Genomic DNA, 22,636 nt, shown 5'->3' with positions numbered 1-22,636 from the left:
AGAGGAGCCTAGGAGCTGCCCTACTGTGCTCCAGATGGGTTTGATCCTCTAGGGGATCATTCATCAGCTGGGAATTGCTAGAGTGCAGGGCACTCTGGCCAGTCTTTCTCCCCATACTTCCAATACAACCCTCACTGTCCACTAAGCTGGGGGCTGCAGAGAGGCAATGATGGAGTTTTCTCTGCATCCACCTGGGACTCTCTGCTCCAGGTGTATCTCCAACAGATAACTGAAGGAAGCAGATTGGGGCAGATAACCCACCCCATATGTTTGAATGATCTGAAATCACATTTCACAAGTGCTGCAGTCTATGAATGAGCAAACTGTAGCATCCATTGGGGGGGGTGGTGGTAGCGGACTACCCATCCTTAGACAGGGGGCCATATTCTCAGCTAGTGAAACTGCACATAGTTCCTTTGAATTCAATAGTGCTATGTCCTTTTACACAAGCTGGGGATATGGCCCATGATGTGGATGTACATCATACAGATTTAATACAAGAGAAAATCTATTTTGTTGTGGAACAACTCCCCACTCCCTCCACAAGTAACCCTATGTGAAATCCTGGTCAAGTTTGCACTTACATACACTTGCACTTAATACAAACTGGCACCTTCTACTCTTCCAAGTGTGCATTTGGGGCATCATGCAGCTTGATCCTGCATGTCAGACTACCTGGCGCAGACAACCAAAAGGGATGCAATTAAAAAAAAAGGAACAATATATCATACGTTTATTAGGGAAAGAAGCTATATTTAATCATTATATTTGGCACTGCATTGAAGCAAAACAAAATGTGAAAACAATTCAATGTTCAATCCCAGCACCACTGTGAAAATAAAAAGCTCTTTTAATAATCACTTTAGTTACTTTTCTCCCCATACATTTACAATAACTACAAAAAGCGGCTTATAAGATATTAGTCCTATATGGTATGTAAACTGGAATGAGAGTGACAGACGATCAAGAGGTTGAATTTGTCCCCCAGGAATATTGCTATTTTCCCAGGCCGTCAGAATGCTGGAGTCTTTTTTGAGGTGGGTAAAGGCTTATAAGATGCAACAGTGAAACAATATGGCCACAAAGGCTAAATCCCTTAGGGTCAGACTAAACCTTAATGCTACATGAAGAGAAAGAGTAATATGGCAGGAGAAATTGCTTCTGATGCATAATGAAATTCTACATTACTGCCCACTTCCCAAATAAGGTTTGTATTCCTGGCTAAAAATCAGAAGTGCACCTCCCAGACACACCAGCTTTTGCTCCCCAACCTTTGATGGAAGACATGCTGTGTGGTCTGCCCTTCTGATGTGCTTTACAGAAAGACTGACGACTTTCATACTTCATTCACATGATGGACCGGAATCAGAGGAGTTCCGTGCTGCTCAAGCACCCTAGAGGTGTCTGTTTTGTTCAGAAAATAAGTTAAAACTTGTCTGCAAGTCCTGTGTTATCTCACTGTGCCTCCATTCACACAGTGAGACTTAATAACCTCACAAGGAATAAATAATACACAAAGATGATGAAAATGAATCAAACAAAAACTGAACTCAGCCTTTTAAATAGTACTGGACAGAAAGTTTAACTTAAATGTTGACACTCTGCTGATAAGGCACCTATGGTGGTTTATAATGCAATTTTAGTATAGGCAAAAAGATTTACTCCAATTAAATATCCAGTCCTTTGGTTTGCTAGAAAGCTGTCACAGATCTTTGCTCATTTATAAGAAGAACAAAGTTCTTTCCATGGTTAATATATTGTGCATAGTAAAATGTTTCATGGACTAAAAATCAGAAGACCTATTAATTAACAGCACCTTTTACATAAAAATCCCAACCATATTTATCTAGTGAACAAGAAAAACTCAGTTTCTCTATGTAGTACTTTGGACATAGAGAACTGTATTATATATATATATATATAAAAAGCGAATTTACATTGTGACCTGGTGTTTAGTCCAGCAATGGGTGAACCCACCAGAGAAGTTTTAAGTATAATATATTGCCTTTGGTGAATGTCTAGTAACTTGACATGATTGTATAGTAAAACTCAGAAGCATGGAACTCCACCAGTTGTAAGTGATGGAGCATTCCATTAATAACAATGAAAAAGTGTTGGCATTCTATTAAGCAAGCACAGCATGCTTAGGCCATTCCCGGAGGATATATGCAACTTCCATGTTTTCATGGCCAGTAAAGTTTTAGGTTTCACTGGGCACTGGATGCACCCATTACAACCACATCTCCATGCCTTTTAAGACCCACAGAAGGAAAGTAGGGCACCAAACTCAAATCCTGTCCCAAGTGGAGTGATCAAGCAGCACCACAGATTTCAGCTGAGAAAATGTGCACAGTATTTGGTTTGGTTGGGGTCTCTTGAGCAACTGGTCTTAGTTGGTTTCTTTCATGTTTTGTTCTTTTCCTAAACAACTGGTCACAGTCTTCCAGTACAAGTCATTTGAAAGGCAGGGTTGGTGCACTCTCCATACAATCTGCCGGCGGACTGCCACATGGTTACCATTTTCCTGGAATTGGCACGCCACACTCATACCAGCCCACATAGTAGTAAGGTGTTGTGTAACCAATGCGCCCAAATGACACAGGTTCCTGGCGATACTGGCGATAATACCCTGTTGGTGGAAAAATGGCAGTGGTTCGAGCCAAAGGCAAAGTAACTTGACAAATGACATCTTTGAAGTACAGAATATATGATGTATAGTATATAGCATACATAGAATTATCACAACAAAAGCTAAGGCATAGGAGCCACTTGTTAATCCCATGGCACTTCATGAGAAGTAGGATTGTTAGCTCTGATGGTTTAGCCTGCTTCAATTTTGAATGATTGCATTCTACCTACATATATTTCCTCTACAGTTCCAGTTGGATTTACTGTTCTAAATATCTAACTATTGTGTAACTATGCAGTCTCTGCTGTTAAAGAGCTTTTGCATTTCACTCCAAAAGGAGTCTGAATTTCAGTAGCAGGTGAAGTTATGCCTCTATATAAAATTTGCATATCAATTCAAGCTCATGAAGCACTTTGGAGTGAAAATGCCATAGAAATGTTCAAAGAGACTAGGTGGATGAGGTACTATCTATTATTGGACTACCTTTTGTTGGTGGGAGGGTTCAAACTTTCAAGCTACACAGAGCTCTTCTTCAGGTCTTCAGAGTTCTGTGTAGCTTGAAAGTTTGAACCCCACACCAACAGGAGTTGGTCCAATACAAGATATTACCTCTCCTATCTCGTGTCCTTCATATCCTGGGACCAACACAGCTACAATAAAACTGCAAATAAAAATATAAGGCATTATTGTATCTTACTGGGTTCAAGACAGGATTCACAAATATCATTTTTTATAACAAAGCAAGGAGGCAAAATTACATGCAGCAAATATAGAGTTAAATCCCACTTTTTTTTTTTAAACTGATGGCCCCTTTCCCTCATCTGTATAAAAAAATGTGACAGCACAAAGCATTAAAGACTCTCAACAGTCTTTCTGCATATTTTGTACAGTGGAACATCTGAAATGTTGATTCCTGTGGCAGTTGTACAATTTGTGTGTTCTACATCTCTGCTTCTTAGAGCTAGTAATGTACAGCTGGATTAACAATCCTTATTTTAAATAGAGAAGTGCAGTATTATTCTACGTCATCTACATAGAAGCGAATATTTCAGTTTCTTCACGGCAACCCAACCCTTAAAAAACAACAGCAAACAGCGTAAGATGAAAACCAAGAATGCTGAGTGAATGATTAACAGCGGTCTGTAGACCCAGGCTCTGAGACTCGCTGCTGCAAGTTGGTTTTTTTTTTTTTTTTTTTTTGCAGTGTAGACATACCCTAAGGGTTATTTGTATTTTCTGTTTTATCCAATAATTTATTTGCAGACTCATTCTCTTTGTCTGAACTTTCACAAGCTGTTGTGGTTTGCAAATTATTATACTAGGACATCACATGATACAGTCTCAGAATATGTGGTGTCCGCCTGGCTCCTAATAGAAGTGATATAAATGTAGACAGGGAGGCAGAAAACCTCTTAATTCTATATAGTGGATGAAGTGTAATTCCTCAGCTTTCACTTCAGCTTTCCTTTTTTTGTTTTTGTTTTTTTACCTTGTATGGTGGGCAAGGCTTCTACATATGACTGAGGCCCTGTTCTTCCATCCATGTGTGAATCCACAAACTGGCAGTGGTCCTCACCTTTCCCCCAGCTATCTCCAATGCCGTAGAATGTATCTGAAAGGTGACATAAAAGATTAGGACAGATATATATTGTTGTTTCAAATGGCCTTATCTCATCCAATGATGCTTTCCCACTTCCAGGAAAATAAAGATGGGAAAAAGTCAGATACTACAGAGATGAGCAGCAATATACCAGTAAATAAAAATATAAGAGGTGAAGAATGCTACATTTGCCAATAGGAATTAAGAGAGAGAAAAAACTTTGTAGTTTCATTAGGAACATTGCATCTGAAGAAGTGGTTTTTAACCCACAAAAGCTTTTGCCCAAATAAATCTGTTAGTCTTTAAGGTGCCACCGGACTCCTTGTTGTTTTTATTAAGAACATGCTATATGCTAGAATCATATGCTAGTATCATAGAATCATAGGCTCGAGAGGTCATCTAGTCCAGTTCTCTGCACTCATGGCAGTACTAAGTATTATCTAGACCATCCCTTGCAGGTGTATGTCTAACCTGCTCTTAAAAATCTCCAATGATGGAGATTCCACAACCTCCCTAGGCAATTTATTCCAGGGCTTAACTACCCTGACAGTTTGGAAGTTTTTCCTAATATACAACATAAACTGTCCTTGCTGCAATTTAAGCCCATTGCTTCTTTCCTATCCTCAGAAGTTAAAAAGAATAATTTTTCTCTTTCCTCCTTGTAACAACATTTTATGTACTTGAAAATTGTTACCATGTCCCCTCTCAGTTTTCTCTTCGACAGACTAAACAAACCCAGTTTTTTTTCAATCTTCCCTCATAGGTCATCATTTAATCATTTTTTGTTGCTTTTCTCTGGACTTTCTCCAACTTGTCCACATCTTTCGTGAAATATGGTGCCCATAACTGGACACAATAATCCAGTTGAGGCCGAATTAGTGTGGAGTAGAGCAGAAGAATGACTTCTTGTGTCTTGTTTACAACATTCCTGCTAATACATCCCAGAATGATGTTTGCTTTTTTTTGCAACAGTGTTACACTGTTAACTCATATTTCGCTTGTGATCCACTATGACCCCCAGATCCCTTTCCACAGTACTCCTTCCAAAACAGTCATTTCTCATTGTGCAACTGATTGTTCATTCCTAAGTGGAGTACTTTGCATTTGTCCTTATTGAATGTCATCCTATTTACTTCACGCCATTTCTCCAGTTTGTCCAGATCATTTTGAATTTTAATCCTATCCTCCAAAGCACTTGCAACCCCTTCCAGCTTGGTATCACCCACAAACTTTAAAATTGTACTCTCTGTGCCATTATCTAAATCATTGATGAAGATACTGAATAGAACCGGACCCAGAACTGATCCCTGCACAATCCTACTCAATATGCCCTTTCAGTTTGAGTGTGAACCACAGATAACTATTCTCTGGGAATGGTTTTTCAACCAGTTATGCACCCACCTTATAGTAGCTCCATCTAGGTTGTATTTCTCTAGTTTGTTTATGAAAAGGTCATGCGAGGAATATCAAAAGCCTTACTAAAGTCCCTGGAATAAGTAATTTATCAGAATTACAGTACAGATGATAGCAGAGGAAATTTCAGCAAGACCCATTATTTTAATTGGTTATGAGAAAGTAAAAATAGCCCCACACACCAGTATTGCTAGGTTGACAGAACTCTCAAATTTAAACCAGAAACTGTGAAGATAGGTCTCATATACAGGAGCTTTACTGTTCTGGTTGTTTGCATATTACTGTCATGGACCAGGATGTAGCCAGTCACATCTAGTGGTTAGGGCAGGAGTCAGGAGCCAGAGCTAGAGTCAGAGCCAGGAGTCAAGCCAAGGGTCAGAGCTGGAGCCAGTAGCCAGAGGTGGTGTGTAGCAGCAGGGATCTGGAACAAGGCAAAGTCCTATGTTGCAGGCAGCCTAGGATTTACTTAGTTCCTCAGAAAACTTCCTGTTCCTTGTTCTGGCTTACATAGCAAGTTTGAGCCAATTGGAGAGGCTAGATGTCTCCTCCAAATCAGGAGCTTTGTGGGCGGTGTCTCTGTTGAGCCAAGGTCCATCAGCCTACTCTCCCTGCTGGTACCAGCAAGCTGTCAGGTGGTGGCTGCAGTCTGAGGACTGCCTGGGACCCGCAGAGATGGGCATGAGAGCACAAGTCTTCACAAATACTTGTTTATACATGTTCTTGAAACAAGACAAATATTTTGCTAAAAGCCCCATTAAAACACTTTGAAAAGCCTAGGGGATAACCCCACTCAACATTCCCTCTCAATACAACCAATTGGTACGGCTACAGTTATATGACAGCCCTTGTTGAACACCTACCAGCTTCTGGATTTGCTCAAACAACTGCTGCACTACCATGTATCTAACCTGTTCAGAGTACAAGTCTCCTCTTTTATCCATTCTGTAGTTCTCTATTGTGTTTTCTGCAATTAATCCATGTGTGGACTTCCCATTATGACATCAGAAGTTCTGCATGAGTAACGAGCACAGAACATTTCAGAGAGAGCTGTATTATGATTAGAGAGTACAACTTTGCTTTCACTGTGCAAATTGCTTTAGGTTCCTATCCTTAGAAGCTAAATACTGTCATATGTGTATCCAAATTGTGCCATCAGTTTAGCCATGTACTCCTTTGATAGAGTCAACAAGTGATGGATACAGTAAGTGGAGGGGTGACAGCACTGTAAGAATAATCCCAAAACATACCTTTCAGGTCATCACTGAGGTAAATCTTGTACCTCAAAGAGTTGCAAAGAACCACTCCCACAAATTTTCGGTACCAAGTGCGTTTCACATACTGCTTTCCACTGCAGTCTGAGTAGGTGGGATCATATTTAAAAGTGAAAGGGATCCAGACGGGTTCACCACCTTAAAAAACCAAAATAAAATAAAAGGAAAAACCTAGAGGGTCAGTCTTATATTTCAGCATTTTATCAAGATGAACGTCCTGTTACAAGAAGGTACTGCGGCAGGTTAATAAACTACCCTTTTACTTTGAAACACCCGAGTTCAAAAATCAAATTTAAGTCTCAAATGAAATAAAATTGATGTCTTAGTCAAGTCCCTTCTGGACATTTGTCATGAATGTATTGTTAAAATGGTGTAAAATATGCTTACATATAGCATATTTATGTGGATCATAGATTCCTAGGCCAGAAGGGACTACTGTGATCATCTAGTGTGACCTCCTGTATAACACAGGCCATAGAACTTCCCCAAAATAATTCCTAGAGCAGCTCTTCTAGAAAATACATCCAACCTTGATTTAAAAATTGCCAGTAATGAAGAATCCACCATGACTCTCAGTAAATTACCCTCACTGTTAGGAATGTGCACCTTATTTTCAGTTTCAATTTGTCTAGCTTCAGCTTCCAGTCACAGATCACATTATACCTTTCTCTGCCAGACTGAAGAGCCCATTATTAAATATTTATTCCCCATGCAGATCATGTCAGAGATGGACAATTCCTATCCAATAATCAAACCCATCCTCTCTGCAAGGACCCCATGTGACAAGACATATTACAAAAGGGACCATGAATGTATCATGTTAGCTATCACAGACTTACAGGAGCACTCACTCTCTGTCTGTTTTAATTCAAACCACAAATGTGAAAAGATAAAACTGGACCACAAAATGTATGCTGAACAGTAAGAGATTCTATTTAACCATCCCATACCAAATTCGTTTTAGTGCACCTAGAACTGGGGTGTGGAGGAGTGGGCATCTTCAAACAATGGGTGGGCTTATATACAGTTCCATTGACCACTGCTGAAACACTTAGATGCAGTAGGTGTGCCCCCAGTTGCATTCATGCAGCCCCACTGATGTCAATGAGGTTGTATGGATGTGACTAACGGCCCGGTTTTCCTGGAACATCAGCCTTAGTTCTTATTTCCCTTGATTTTGTCCCCAATTCAGCAAGATACTTAAGCACAGAACTAATTTTAAACAGTGAACAGTCTCATTGCTTTCAGTTGGATGACTTCTAAACCTAAAATTAAACATAAGCCTAAGAACCTTGCTGAAATGGAGGCTATATGAGCATAGGTCAGATCCTAGCGCTATGTGAATGCAGTGTCTTGTGGTTTAACATTACACCTCCCCTCTCCTCCCCTCCCCTCCAGAAAAGTAAGTTTCATCACTAAAGAAGAGATGATGTGGAAAAAAATCTGCAATGGGTAACAGGTTTCAGTGTGAAGTAAAATCTGTTGCTGTTGTGTTAAAAAGATGAGATATGAAACCTAGAGGGCACTCTCTCTCTCTATCTCTCGTGTGATGTGCGTGTGTGTTCTGGGTGGAAAATTTGGCTTTCACCACAGGAGCTCAAGTTAAATCAAAACAGATTTGACACCAGCAAAAAAATTTTGCTCAGTCTCAAATGAACTAGTTTCTTCTTCACTACGTTGCAGTGGTTATAAGCTACCACTTAATAATTATGTTGCACAGGATCAATATTACAAATAATTGGTTGTTCCTTTATATTAAATAATGGAATCCACCTTCCTTCTAGAATGCTTTTGTAGCAATATGTATGCAAGATAAAACAGATATAAGCTTACAACGTGAAAATGTTAGTTTTCTTTCCTGTTATTTCCTACATCCTCTTTGGTTTTTTTATTGTGTTATTGGCAACTGTTAAGAATGAGAAGTATGTTTTAAAAAATGTCAATTTGTCTTTCTTCCTTTTACAAAGCACAAACATAGGGCCCAGTCTTGCAAACACTTGCACGGGAGTAACTTCTACACACATGAATAACCCATTGAATTAATCTGAATTGACCCTCATGACACTACTTAGGTATGTAAAGTTACTCAAATGCGTGTTTGCAGGATTGGGGCCATAAACGTCTCTATACAAATAAAGCAGTGAAATGGTCATTTCAAGAACAAAATATCATGAACAGAATGCGGTTAATGTTAATATTTTTATTCATCAACTTCCTGGCTATCATCAACAGTGCTCAAGAGAATCCTTACAACAGCTGCTCTGAAGTAGGCCATGTGGTTTTCAGAATATAATCAGAATGCCTTTGGAAAATTACCTTTATATTAAAACACCAGACCACTTTTGGAGAATTATCATTCAAGACACAATTCTATCCCAGGTTCTTAGTACATATTCTCCTTCCAAAAACCATGTTAACCTGCTACATCTCGTAAAGAAAACAATCCAGTTCCTACAGAAAGCAACCTTCACACTTGGAGATTGTATATCATGTCATTCCTCACTCTGCTACCTTATTTCAAGGACCCTGTCCCCAGGAGTGGGGTGATCACTGATAAATATGATAGGTGGTTTTCAAAGGACACTGTAGGAAAACCCAGTCACCATAGCTCCACTCCAGATTTGGTTAATAAACTCAGACTTTATTACTTACGAGTAAACCCCTAAGTGAAATCATTTACTGTTCATGTAGAGGTGGCCTTCAAACTTGGTCTCAGTGCCAGTAGGTTGTTCCCATACAGTCTCCAACGGACTGGTGTCTGGTGTCTTGGGAGTCCATTACTTGCACCTTTATCAAGATCCTGGAACAACCCACCTCTACCCAGCAGTCCTCAACTCAACATAGTAGTTAGAGACGGAAAGGAATGATTAAATAACTTAATCTAGCCTCATGAAAGTGCAGGATATAGTCTCCCAATAAAGGGTGTACCAGGTATAGAACAGGTTCTACACTTGATTTTAGCCTAACATAATACACTTCATTTACAACACTTCTTTTAAGAGGTAATTGGCTTCAAAAGCCTGATAAGACTGGAACACAGATTCTTGAGATGAATCAGGAGTTGGGAATTAACACAGTAATTTATATCACACGCCTCCCTCAAACTCTAATAGAAAGTAGTGTGTCATAGTGCCTAATTTTTACAATGCCCAGATTTGTTTCACAGGTTTTATAGACAATATCAAGAAAATATCAGCAGTGAGACTTACCAGGTGGTCTGACAATAAGCAGTGGATTATCTGTAAGAATGAAACAAAACAAAACAAAAAAAAACAAATATTTTAGTGTTTTCTCTCAAAGACTAGTGTCTCCTAATGTTACAGTGTACTAGCTATCATGCAAGAAAGAAATATCAGCTTCAAAAAATAATTGTCTCTAGCTGTTTTCAGAACGCTGAAGATACGGGTTTGTCTCTTTTCAAAACAAATGGTGTTAAGTTATACCAATGTTTTTCACATTTGATGGCATGCACCTGCACTTGGATTATACCATTTATTCTGAAAGATGTTTAAACTGCAACAATTTTTTTTGTTAAAATTAGTAAAAAATATCCTCCGTTCAGTTAGCTTTTAAAAACAGACTTCTTTACTTCAGCCAATCAGAAACCAGTTTAATCATGCAATCTTTTAAAGGCATACGGTGTTTTTCTTCTCAATATTCTACCTCATAGACCAGTCAGCACCAGCCATCTATATAGGCAGGTCATTTTGCTAAATCCCTCATGTAGGTGCCTAAGTACCAATTTTGGGACCATTGTGATGCACATGCCCCCACCCTTCCAACCCTGTAGGTAGTTAAACCCCGCTAGGAACCTGCGTTTTCGCCCTCAAAGGTTCCTACGCACCTTCATTTCTGCCTCTGGGTATGTGCACTGGGCAAACTACGGCCTGCGGGACCCTCCAACCCGGCCCCTGAGCTCCTGGCCCGGGAGGCTAGCCCCTGGCCCCTCCCCCGCTGTTCCCCATCCCGCGCAGCCTCCGCTCACTGCGCCACCGGCGCAATGCTCTGGGCGTCGGGGCTGCGAGCTCCTGGGGCAGCGCAGCTGCAGAGCCACGGCCTGACCCGCCGCTCTGTGCTGCGCGGCGGCGCGGCTGCAGCACCACCAGCCACCGGTGCTCCAGGCAGCGCGGTAAAGGGACAGGGGGCAGGGCGGGTTGGATAGAGGGCAGGGGAGTTCGGGGTGGTGGTCCGGGGGTGGGGGTGTGGATAGGGGTTGGGGTGGTCAGAGGCGGGGAACAGGGGTGTTGAATGGGGGCAGGGATCCCGGGGGGGCAGTCAGGAAGAGGAGGGGTTGAATTGTGTGGTGGGGGGCAGTGAGGGGCAGGGGTTCCAGGGGTGGTCATGAGACAGTGAGAAGGGGTGGTTGGATGGGGCAGGGGTCCCAGGGGGGCAGTCAGGGATGAGAGAAGGAGCTGGATGGGGTGGTGGGGGCAGTCAGGAGTGGGAGGTCTGGGGGCAGTCAGGGGACAGGGAGCAGGGCGGGGTGGATGAGGCAGGAGTCCCAGGGGGGCCATCAGGGGGCGAGAAGCAGGGGGGGTCAGATAGGGGGCAGGGGCCAGGCCACGCCTGGCCGTTTGGGGAGGCATGGCCTCCCCTAACCGGCCCTCCATACAATTTTGGAAACCTGATGTGGCCCTCAGGCCAAAAACTTTGCCCGCCCCTGCTCTAGGCATCTGGATGCCTATCTCCTGCCTAAGGCTCGGAGTGATGCATGAATTGGGGGAAGACAGCAATTGGCAGCCTAACTTGCCTGCAGGGCCCAACCTGAGCACGCTTAGTGGATTGAGCCCTGCAGGCGAGCTCATACAGAAAAGCCAGGGGAGGAGAACACGTCCCTTATAACTTTTAGCCCAGTGGTTAGGGCACTCAGTTGGTATGTGGGAGACCCCTGGTTCAAGTCCCTTCTCTGCCTGAGGGGGAGAGGGATCTGCCGCCTCTCAGATGCTTACTCTAACCCTCAGGCTACGGGACAGTCTCCTGGGGGGCTCCCTAGTCTCTCCTGTTGAAACTGTTCCACTCTGGCTCATTAAAAAAGAGTCATGGGAGCAGAGCCCTGGATCCTGGGTCTCTCACATCCTGGGTGAATGCTCTCCTGGAGAGGGTACAGAACTGAGAGCCAAAAGCAGTGATAGGCACCACCCTGAAGCCCAGACTTAGGCACCTGTATCTCTGTGGGCAGGTCTTCGCTACCCACCGGAACGGCGGGTAGTGATCGATCTATCTATCTATCGGGGATCGATTTATCACGCTCGTCTAGACACGATAAATCGATCCCCGAATGCGCTCCCCATCAACTCCGGAACTCCAGCTCGCAAGAGGCGGAAGCGGAGTCGATGGGGGAGCGGCAGCGGTCAACTCGCCGCCGTCCTCACGGCCAGGTAAGTCGACCTAAGATATGCTGACTTCAGCTATGCTATTCGCATAGCTGAAGTTGCGTATCTTAGGTCGACCCCCCCGCCAGTGTAGACCAGGGCTAAGAGAGGCAGGCTTACCACATACCCCCTCTTATTGGCATTTCCTATTTGCTAGCAGAGGCAACTTGACACTTAGAGTGCTGGCTTTAGTGGATCACAGTCTAAGGTGCTTATCTTTCCCCATTCACTGCACAGAGAGCCTATGCTCCCAACTCAGTTCTGTTCCTGCAGTTTTTCCACAGTGCCTAAAAATTAGGTGTCACAATGCTGAGCGTTACCATGCTTATGTCCCTTTGTGCATCTAGGTCTTAGCAGTTAGATAAAACAACAGGAGCAATTCTTTGTATCCATCATTGTGATTTATATTGTCTCTTGAATTGGCCTTTCTTCAGAGGAAGCTGCTTGAAGCCAAGGTACATGGTTATCTATTGTTTGGCAAAATTCCAGGGAACTTTCATTATTTGATGAAACAGAACAGCAGGTTACTTTCTTTCTCAGTGCATTCTGCAAAGCACTTACGAAAAGCTGTGGAGCTCTTTACTGTCCCATTGAAGTCAATGCTAAAAATTCGGCTTAATTTACAGCTGACCATGCAACATGCCTTTAAAATATCTGAATTCATTTCATAAGACCATTTACTTTATTATGCAGTTTTAGTTTGTTTTGTTTCTATAAACAGAACTTCCATTGATTTTAATGGAAGTTCTGAGGCAAAGACTGTAGGATCAAGTTAAATGGGCACACACAGAAGCAATGTATACCCATGTTGTCATAGGGCCAAAACCGGTGACCCTTGATGCCAATGGACATTTTGCTCAAATAAACTTTGCAGAATTTGGCCCCTTGTTAGTCAATAATATGACTGGCCTGCAGCTCAGTAGAAGAAATAAAAGTGGATAAAAATAGCCCATTGAGGATACTATTTTTATAGAGTATATTATCCTCCAACATTCTATTGGCATTAAAAAATTGGAGCAGATTTCATTAAAGAAGGAAAAGAGAACTGAAATTTGCCTGTTGGGTGGAACAATTGTTTGAAATGAGTACTTCCATCCCTTCAGCTGTTCACAATTAGAAAGCTAGTTTATTAAGTGTCTGGACAATCTATCAAAGATGTATTAAACTTCCTATTGCCTCCACACCACTGAGTATTAGCTATCTTTTCTATTTTAAATTTAACTTTCCATTCCCCCTAAAGTTAACTTCAGTTTCATTAAAACTTCCGATCACTTCAGTGACATGAAAGAGTAGTTACACTTTCTTGATTTTCTTGAAAACAAATGGTTTACCTGAGAATCTTTAAGCAGAAAAGTTCAACATCATAGTCATCACCATGGCTTTGGCCCTGGCCCTACCATACCAGTTACTAAAATCTCAACTTTAAATAAAGAAATAAGCAACACATACCAGATTCTGTGACAAATGTGATTGAAGAGCTAATAGGCCCATAACCATAGGGATTCTTTGCTTGGACTTTAAAATAGTATCTACAATAAAAAGAGGAATTGAGCAAGCATTAAAAGTAGTATTGATTCCCTGGTAACAACTCAGCTATAAAGACTACAAAGACGGGGCCAGAACTGCAGCTAATGTAAACTGGTGCAGTGCCACTGGGCAAAAGGCACCAGTGAGTTTAATGGAGCCATATCAATTTATACCAGTTGAGCACATATTCCTTTGTGACCTACATTTTCACATTAGTGAAAATATCCATGTTTGTTGAATAAAAATAAATAATCCAGGCTAATTATAGCCAGTTCACATCAAACAGTATGTTTGAAGGGAGCACTTGCCAAGAGGAATGGAATAAAAGATAGAAAAGTCACAAGATATGTTCTGATCTCAGTTACAGCAATGTAAATCCAGACTAACTCCAATGAGGTCAATGGCATTAACTCTTGATTTAAACTAGCATATCTGAGATAAAATTATGAATTTTTACATTTCTTTAGAAATGGTAGCATTTCTAGACGAGCAGTATTTGAATAATCCGAGAAAAGTTACATATGTTGAGTTATTAGTTTGTTATCAAAGCCCTGATTCAGCAAAGTACTTAAGAAAGTGCTTAACTTTAAGTGAGAAGTCCCAGTAAAATTCAAATGCTTTGCTGGATAGAGACTGGACTATTCAGCTGCTTAAAATTAAGCACATGCTTAAACATTTTTCATTTCATTAAAAATTTTTACAATGTTTTGGTTAAAAAAAACAACCGACGGCCCTTTTTCCTTTTCAGTTTTATGGTTCTTTGTTTTCTCCCCACTGTCTCTCCCTTTTTTTCCTTTTTATCCATTCTGCCACTAGAAAAAGGAGAAGGAGTTAAAAAGAGACAGAAGGGGGAGGAGGAAATCAAAAAACATTTTTTTAAATTAATAAGAAATTTTCAAATATTTCATGAAAAGTTTTGCAAAAACTAAAATGTTTCAAACGTTTTCATGGAACACACTTACCATTGTTTGACTAGCTCTCCTTTTGGGATGCTTTTCCTTTTCCGTGGACTCCCCAACATTGGGAGCAGTGCAACTCCAGTGCAAGCCAGTGCCTCCACACTGCCACAAATCTGGGGGCACTCTGTGGGCCAGAGTCATTGCTGAGGCAAACGTCATTGCTGAAGCATGTAGACCCATCAGATTTTTGGCTGGGTCCCGCCCGTAACCACCTATTCAGTGGAAGTGGGGAACCCCACATCCTGTACTCTGAGGTTGGGGTTTGTTACGGCAATGCTGTCAGGCACTTATACAGGATGCTAATCACAGGGCTGCAACTGCCAGAACTACAAGACCTGATGTTTGCAAATGCTAAGTTTCTGTTGCTGAAATGAAACTGAATGTCTGCTCTTCAGAAACAGTATTGCAAAAAGCAGGAGGCAATTTAAGTCAGTTACTAGGCAAAAATTCTAGCTTAAAATGCATGATTTTCATAAATGTGTATGTTAAGCTTCTTCTTTCCTTGCTGCTTGCTTTGTTCCACTCTTGCAAAAAAAAAAAAAAAAAAAACCACCACAAACAACCACCACCAACCGGCATCTTTAATGACCATAAGTGTTTGGCTCTTGATTTTGCATCTCATCCAAAAGTATCCAAAAGTAGCAAGTATCTCCAGAAGCACAGTGCCTCTTAAAACCATCTGTGACCAACATAACTGGGTCAGTACTTGCTCTGAGGGAAGAATGCCACCAAACCCCTGGATTATTTCCCTCGATAATCTCCCATTCAAGCAGTAGGCCAAACGCTCCTTAGCTTGTGAAATCTTACAAAAGCACTGCGTCACATGCTCTGACTGCCGGTCACGGCTACATACAAGAAGAAAAAGGCTAACTCACTATGAAAACAGAATTCTACCCCTACTTTCCAAAGTGGTGACAGCAGAGCCAAGAGAGGTCAGCATGGGAGAAAATCCATAGGAACCTGTGAATCAATTATCTTTGGTGGAAACTGGCAGTCTGTGTTGATCTCTTCCCCCCTCCCCAACCTTGCTAAATACCTTCCTCTAGGCTTCCATCCTACTATGATCCTCTGTACTTTCCAGTTCCCCAGCTCCTCTTCTCATCCTTGACAAACCCATGCTCACCTTCTGTGCCCTTCTCTCCCTCCTCTTCCCTAAGAGACACTCCCCCTCTCCTCACCTCTAAACTTGTTCTTTAATTTCCCTGGGCGGGGGGGAGTGGGAGTTGGGTTGTGGGGACTGTATGGTACATCCCTCTATTAGCACGTAGTGGAGGAGGCAAGAAGGAAGGGAGTTCCCCTTGCAGGGACTACGAGGCTCACAACAACAGTGGAACTATCCAGCGTGGGCTGAACACTTTAACAAATATAACTGACCTTGGCCTTTGGGGGTGGGTTGTTAACCTCCCACCCTCCTTGAAAGTAACCAGTTTTGATGTTTATCACACATTGGGCCATCCAAAGGATTTTAGGGAGGGTTAACAAGAAGATTCTTTGGGATACACACCAAAGATAACTGGCTTGTTTTACCTCAGAACTCTCCCTCTGCTAGCCTCCTGCTGAGGAAGTGAATCCCATTGTCTTTCAGTCTGACCACAGTGATCAGTTTGCTTCAGTTTAGATGGGCTTATATTAAGGTCTGCCTTTGCAAGGAGCAGGGCAAGAGACTTAATGTTTTGAAAAAGTGAAGAGAGTTTCTCCTTTACCAGACCCAAAGCCTGGTTTCCATAGACCCCGCCAACTCATCAGGGATGACCATTTCATAACTGTTTAGCTAACTCTTCTGGTCCGATTGGCTGCTTAGAGGAATGTCAATTTATGCCCTAACATATATAAAAGCCTTGGAGTAACAGATACATCTTGTGGCACAGGAAAGTGCAGATGGTCAAAATGTAGCGACATTATAATAAAAGAGGTCATGCAGCTGGACCATGATGATTTCCTTTAGAGTGCGTTGGCAGAGAAGGACAGGCAGTATGGGGCACTTACACAAAATTAACCCACGTTTTACTCTTGATTCACAACATTTATTGTCTTATTTATGGACAGAAATGGAAAAAGGGGGCCAGATTCCTGCTGCAGTCAAGATCCACCTTTGGATTATAACCTATGACATCTGACAACAGCTTTCAAGGGAACTCAGTGCACTTTGGTTACACACCTTCTCCACCCCAAGCACAGCCTTTATTGGGGCTGGTAAGGGATATGGCACAGGAATTGGCTATACCATTGCTACACTCCTTGGAGATGCCCCCATACTCAGGAATCCCCAGCAGAGGAGAGCTGGGTAATTTCCCCATTTTTCCACTGCCTGCACGATAGAAAGGGTTACATAGTAAATTCAGAATGCAGCCTGGGTGTGATTCCAAAGAACATTTGTTTCCTTGTCCTCTTTCCCACAACACTTCTCTCATTTATGTACAGCAGCCCTGCCCACACACACCTCTCTTCCAATAAACACCCTCCGACTGGACTTGTAAGGAAAGAGAATCCCATCGTATCCCTACCCCCAAAACTGGAAAGAAATAGCAAACTCATGAGGATGAAGGAATTGTGAGCGTACCAATACTCTGTATCACCATGCATCACACATGTGATCTCTGGTTACATATTTTGAAATCTGTGAGCATTCCCACAAGCAGAAGGAGGAAGATGAATGGGGCTGAGAAGAAGAGAAATCATTACTTGATTAAAAAGCCTTCTTCAGCCTAACATTAGCCCTTCATGATAATTTAAAGTGTATCAGATGCCAATTCTCCCCTCCACTAGTCATGCTTATGGTATGAAGCATGTTTCTGTCCTTATAAGCAAGAAGGGAAGGTGTAAGTTTAACAAAAGTTGACATGTTCTCAGTTATCCTCACATCAGCATGCTGCATCCATGTTGGAGACTTCAAGGGTTTCTCTACTCCATGGGCAGATCCTCAGCTGGTATAAATTCTCACAGCTCCACTGTGGAGCTATCTATGACAGTTTGCACCAGAGGAGGATCTGTCCTATATCTCTGCTGCATTTGTCTCTTTCCTTTCGCTGAGGTCAGAAACCAACAATTTTTGGTCCACTCTTGTAATCTGCAAACTGTTCTGAATGTAGTTAATGGCTACATGATGCCCACAACTGCAATACCCACTGTGGCAAAGAAAGCCACATGAAAGGCTGGAATTCAGGAAATCTGTGCTTTCTCTTCATTCCTAACGCAAGCCTTTTATTGTGGAAATATTTGCCAGTGATTTAAATATAGGCCCCACTTCCTGACTGGGGCCACGGAGTGTTCAGCACAGCTGAGAGGGTGGGGGCAGGGGCACAAAGGCACCCAGGGGGCTTGTATTTACTGAAACAGTTAGCTCAAGTTAGTACACTCAAGTTACTCCACTCAAGTGAAACAGCACTGGAGTTACACAGAGCAATTAGATTAACAGTTGATGAGTCATCATAATTCAGCTGCTGCATCCTCACTGCATTACTAGTTCCAGCATCAGCAGCACTCAAGCTTCAATCCACATCCCGAGGGGCCAGTTAGCTTGAGCTGAAAGCACCACTTAAGATTTTGATAGGTGATTGGGAGTCAGGTTGGGGGGGAGGGATAGCTCAGTGGTTTGAGCATTGGCCTGCTAAACCCAGGGTTGTGAGTTCAATCCTTGAGGGGGCCATTTAGGGATCGGGGCAAAAATTGGGGATTGGTCCTGCTTTGAGCAGGGGGTTGGACTAGATGACCTCCTGAGGTCCCTTCCAACCCTGATATTCTATGAAAACATGAGTTATAGCTCAGGCTATCACTGCACTGAAGACAAGCTTGATATGTGTTCCTTTAATCCTGGGCTTCCAGCTTGGTTCCCAGGGTAAATGAGAACTATGAGAACCTAGTGGCTGCTTTAATTTACACAGCCTGCTAATGGTTCCAGAGGCCATTTCAGCAGCAAAGGGCAGCCCCAGCCACACCCACTGCTATCTGGTCATACTTTCTGCACCAGAGGGAGGGGCTGGGATAGGACCGAACTGATGGCAGAACACCAGCCAATTATCCCTCCCCAGAGGCCACCGAGATGGCTTTAAGCAACTTTGTTCTGGGGTGCAGTACAAAGCTGCCCTGACATTGCTCAGAATTTGGTCCAACACACACAGTAAAACCAGAAAGAGTGGTTTCCAGCCTATTTATCTTTAGTAAAGAGTTAAATAGGGCTGTCAATTAATCAGAATTAACTCAAGCGATTAATGCAAAACAAATTAACTAGATTAAAAAATAGTCATGATTAATCTCAGTTTTAATCGCACCGTTAAACAATAATAGAACAGCAAGTTAAATTTATTGTAAATATTTTGGATGTTTTTCTATATTTTCAAATATATTGAATTTGATTACAATACAGAATACCAAATGTACAGTGCTCACATTGTAGTATTATTTTTTATTGCAAATATTTGCGCTGTAACTAGATGACAACCCCTTGCAGTTTTTGGCAGCCAAAAACATAGGGATACCAGCACCTGCAGTACCACATGAAATTTGTACCAAATAACATTTTTAGTCAGAAAGAGAAAAATAATATTTTGTCCTAAGGAAAGTCCTTTGAGAATTGCATCTAAGATCAGGGTCAATTTACAATAGATAATAAATAAAATACAGCTTGACATGGCTACAGAGCCTTCTATCCAATCTAGCCTATTAGTTCATTTTATCATCCATTTATCGTTTTGTTATTTAGTGTTATGGCCAACTCATATTCCATTTGATATATAATCAATGTATGCTAAACAGATTTAAGTTGTAGAATTGTGGAAGTATAAGACTGACAAGTATTTAGGAGCGACGAGTGTGTATTAGGTATACAAGTAAAGCATGGCTAGGATGCAAGGCCTATAGGCTGAGGCCTGAAAGATTTTAGATTAGCCTTATTAGGCCATATGCTTAAGAACATGAGTGGATTCTTTTATAAGAATAAGGGGAACTAAGAAACAACCTATGAAAAACAAGGCACAGATGGGGTGTGGAAGCACAGATAAGGAAATGAAGGTTGAAATCCTCACGTATATGCATAAGGTGTTAGGCATGGTCAGAACAACAATATAAAAGAAGTTCCTTCATTGGGTAAAAGTGGGAAGACCACACAGGAAACCCCAGCAGGAACCATCCCTCTATTGATGATCATCTGTTGAGATAGCCATCAGACCCTAGAATATCTCTGAGGTTGTGAGTATGACTACAATCTTCGTCATGGCATGGAGTGCTTTATCACAGATTTCTGCAAAAATCAAGCTGCCTGTGAGCAGCTTGTTCCCACCGCTGTACAAAAAAACGAGACTAGGGAACATTTTTGTAAGTTACACTAAGGAAATATTCTGACTCTGTGTCACTGATTTCTCATTCACACAAAAATAGCCCTGCAAGGTACCGCATTTCAGCTGCCACCTGCTCAAAGGGGCAACAATATGTATGCGGTAACTAGGCAGGACGACACATGATAACCATACACAAACATTTAAAGGGTTAAATACTAAGGGCTGGATCATGCCCCCATTGAATGCAGTGTGGATTCCCCTAGTCCCCAGTGCAGGGGGTGAGAGGGTCAGCCAACATCCCAATACCATTCCTAGTTCTCCAGACTCCCACAAAGGTCCCTCCCCAGGGCTGAAGATCTTCAGGTGGGAAGGGAATAGAAGAGGTTGGGGGGGGGGCAGGGGAGGAATGGCATCAAAGGGGATGTGCACAGTTCCTCAACCATGCAGCCAGCCAACTCTCAGCCTGGGCATGCCCATAGTCTCTTTCAACTTCTAGCTTCTGGATCCCCTATAGAAGCCTCCATTCCTGTTCCCAGCAGGAGTTCAGGGTCCTTTTTGTGTCCTATTACCTCTAGTCCCTGGCAGTGCTCTCCAGGTCCCACCACAGATTGTTGGCTGGGGGCAGCCTTATAGGGCCTCTTGCTCATATCAGGCTTGAAATGTTGGTTTGCCTCCAAAACAGGAGAGGGGAGGCTAGCCACTACCCCAGGCTGGTACCGCTTGCTACTGGCACTCACTTACACTCCCTAGTCTCTTCTCCTCCTGGGCAAACTTCCTCCCTTTCCTGTGGCAAGATTCACCTTTTTAAGCTCCCTTTCTCCAGGTGGAGCATGTGCTGCAGGTTCACCTAACTGGCACTGCCTGAGTGCAGGGGTGCTCGTTAGCCATTCTACCAGTAGGATGGGAGCATGTCCCATCATCCCCCAAACCTTGTGAAAAGTCAACAAAAACATGACTGGAGCCGGAGGCTGCATTATCTCCTCTGCAGCTTCCTGTGAAACCTTCCTTTAGATGGGAGCTTTCATGGGCGGCAGCTGGCACAAGCAGCCCTGGCAGCATGGCCTAGGGGAGCAGATCTGCCTCTGCTGGGAGACAGGAGGTGCAGGGGATCCCAAAACCAGTGTGGGGACAAAGGACCTGTAGCTAGAGAGGCCTGGACCCCTGCAGATTTCAAGGGAGCATCAACACATGCTAGCTCCACCCCTCTCCCCAGCGATGGAATGATTTGGGGGAAAGGCAGTGAAAGGAACCTCTTGGAGCATTGGCAGGGATAGGCAAGATGGAAAGACAAGGCCATGTTTGACTTTGAATATACACGTGGTAAAAATTAATTTCCTTATGGAAATACATCATCACAGAATAATGCAAAACAAGTGATGTGTTCAAGGGCAACTGCTGACGTTAGTCCCAAAGGAAATGCCTTACCATGACTCTCTGCAGGGTTATGAAACTAACCCACCACTCGTGTTTCAGTTATATTTTATACTTCTAGAGCACATGGAGTGATCTCAGACACATACACACAGCATATAAATAGGAGGGCAAAGGGAGCCGTTAAAGGCTTGGGGCCTGATCCGAATCCCACTGAAGCTAATGGATCTTTCAAATGACTTCAGTGGGATTCTTTCACTATTTATCCAGAATGCAACAGCTTCAACAGAGAGAGAGAGCAAGCAAGGGACTGACTCTGCAGCCTGGTGATTAGTGCACTAACGTGGGTGATACAGTCCCCCTCCCCCAATGACTTTTTAAATTAGTTACCCACAGCTTCAGCAAGAGAGTCTGAGGGAGCCCCACATCAGAATACCCTACAGCCTGCTGGCTAGAGCACTCATTTGAGAGGTGGCAGAGTCCTGTTCAAATCTCTTCTCCCCCTCAGACAGACAGGGGACTTGAACTGAGGCAGGGGGTTCTCACGTCTCCCAGGTGAGTACCCTAACCACTTGGCTAAAAAGCTATGAGGCAAGTTTTCTTCATCTTCTCACCTTCCTCCCACCCTGCCTCCTATAAATACAGTATGGGTGCCAGTTCCCAAGAGAGCATTTGTTTCTGAGAATCCCAAGCAGGGGGAGCTGCCACCCTATCTCTGAGAGAGGCAGGGCTTAGCACACACCCTTGGCTTGGCAACTTCCATTGGCTAGTTTAGGCAAGGAGCCTCCAAGCGTGCTGGCTTCTGTGAATCCCACTCTCAGGTGTCTCTCTTCCCCCATTCATCGTACAGGGATTGGGAGCCTAGGTGCCAAACTCAGGCTTTGTGAATCCCAGGGGTTTTGTAGGCCCTTAAAAATTAGATTCTTTGTGAATCTAACCCTCTGTGGCTAAGTTTACCCATCCATAAAATGAGGATAATATTTAGCTGCCTCATAGGTGGTGAGGCTTAATTTATGTTTGTAAAGTACTTTGAGCTCCTCCTATGAAAGACGAAGTATGAATAAGGGCTGGAATTAGTAACAGGGGGTCTGGGATCAGAAAGATGGGCCTTGAGGAAAAAGAGGAACAAGGGGAGGTGATAGAGGACCTGGAGGCTGTGACCCTGGGAGCCCCTCAATGCCAACTGACAGAGGCATATCCTAATTCACATCGGGTCTGACA

The 22,636-nt window shown here is 42.8% G+C and overlaps 1 protein-coding gene across 1 annotated transcript in view; it reads right to left on the bottom strand.

Annotated features, from left to right (window-relative positions):
* Nucleotides 1-817: 817 nt before the first annotated feature.
* The window catches only part of FNDC1 (fibronectin type III domain containing 1), a 126,843-nt gene continuing 105,024 nt past the window's right edge, over nucleotides 818-22,636 (bottom strand). Inside the window, exons 16-20 of the mRNA XM_073337819.1 lie at nucleotides 13,735-13,814; nucleotides 10,123-10,152; nucleotides 6,890-7,051; nucleotides 4,119-4,241; nucleotides 818-2,629 (exon numbers count right to left, since the gene is read on the bottom strand). Coding sequence (XP_073193920.1) covers nucleotides 2,514-2,629; nucleotides 4,119-4,241; nucleotides 6,890-7,051; nucleotides 10,123-10,152; nucleotides 13,735-13,814 — 511 coding nt within the window. The 3' untranslated portion in view covers nucleotides 818-2,513. The remainder of the gene's footprint in view (nucleotides 2,630-4,118; nucleotides 4,242-6,889; nucleotides 7,052-10,122; nucleotides 10,153-13,734; nucleotides 13,815-22,636) is intronic.

The sequence above is a fragment of the Lepidochelys kempii genome, chromosome 3, assembly GCF_965140265.1.
Source record: "Lepidochelys kempii isolate rLepKem1 chromosome 3, rLepKem1.hap2, whole genome shotgun sequence".
In the NCBI taxonomy this organism is placed as follows: domain Eukaryota; kingdom Metazoa; phylum Chordata; order Testudines; family Cheloniidae; genus Lepidochelys; species Lepidochelys kempii.
Note: the sequence above shows the minus strand (reverse complement) of the source record. Positions and strands in the feature narration are given on the sequence as shown.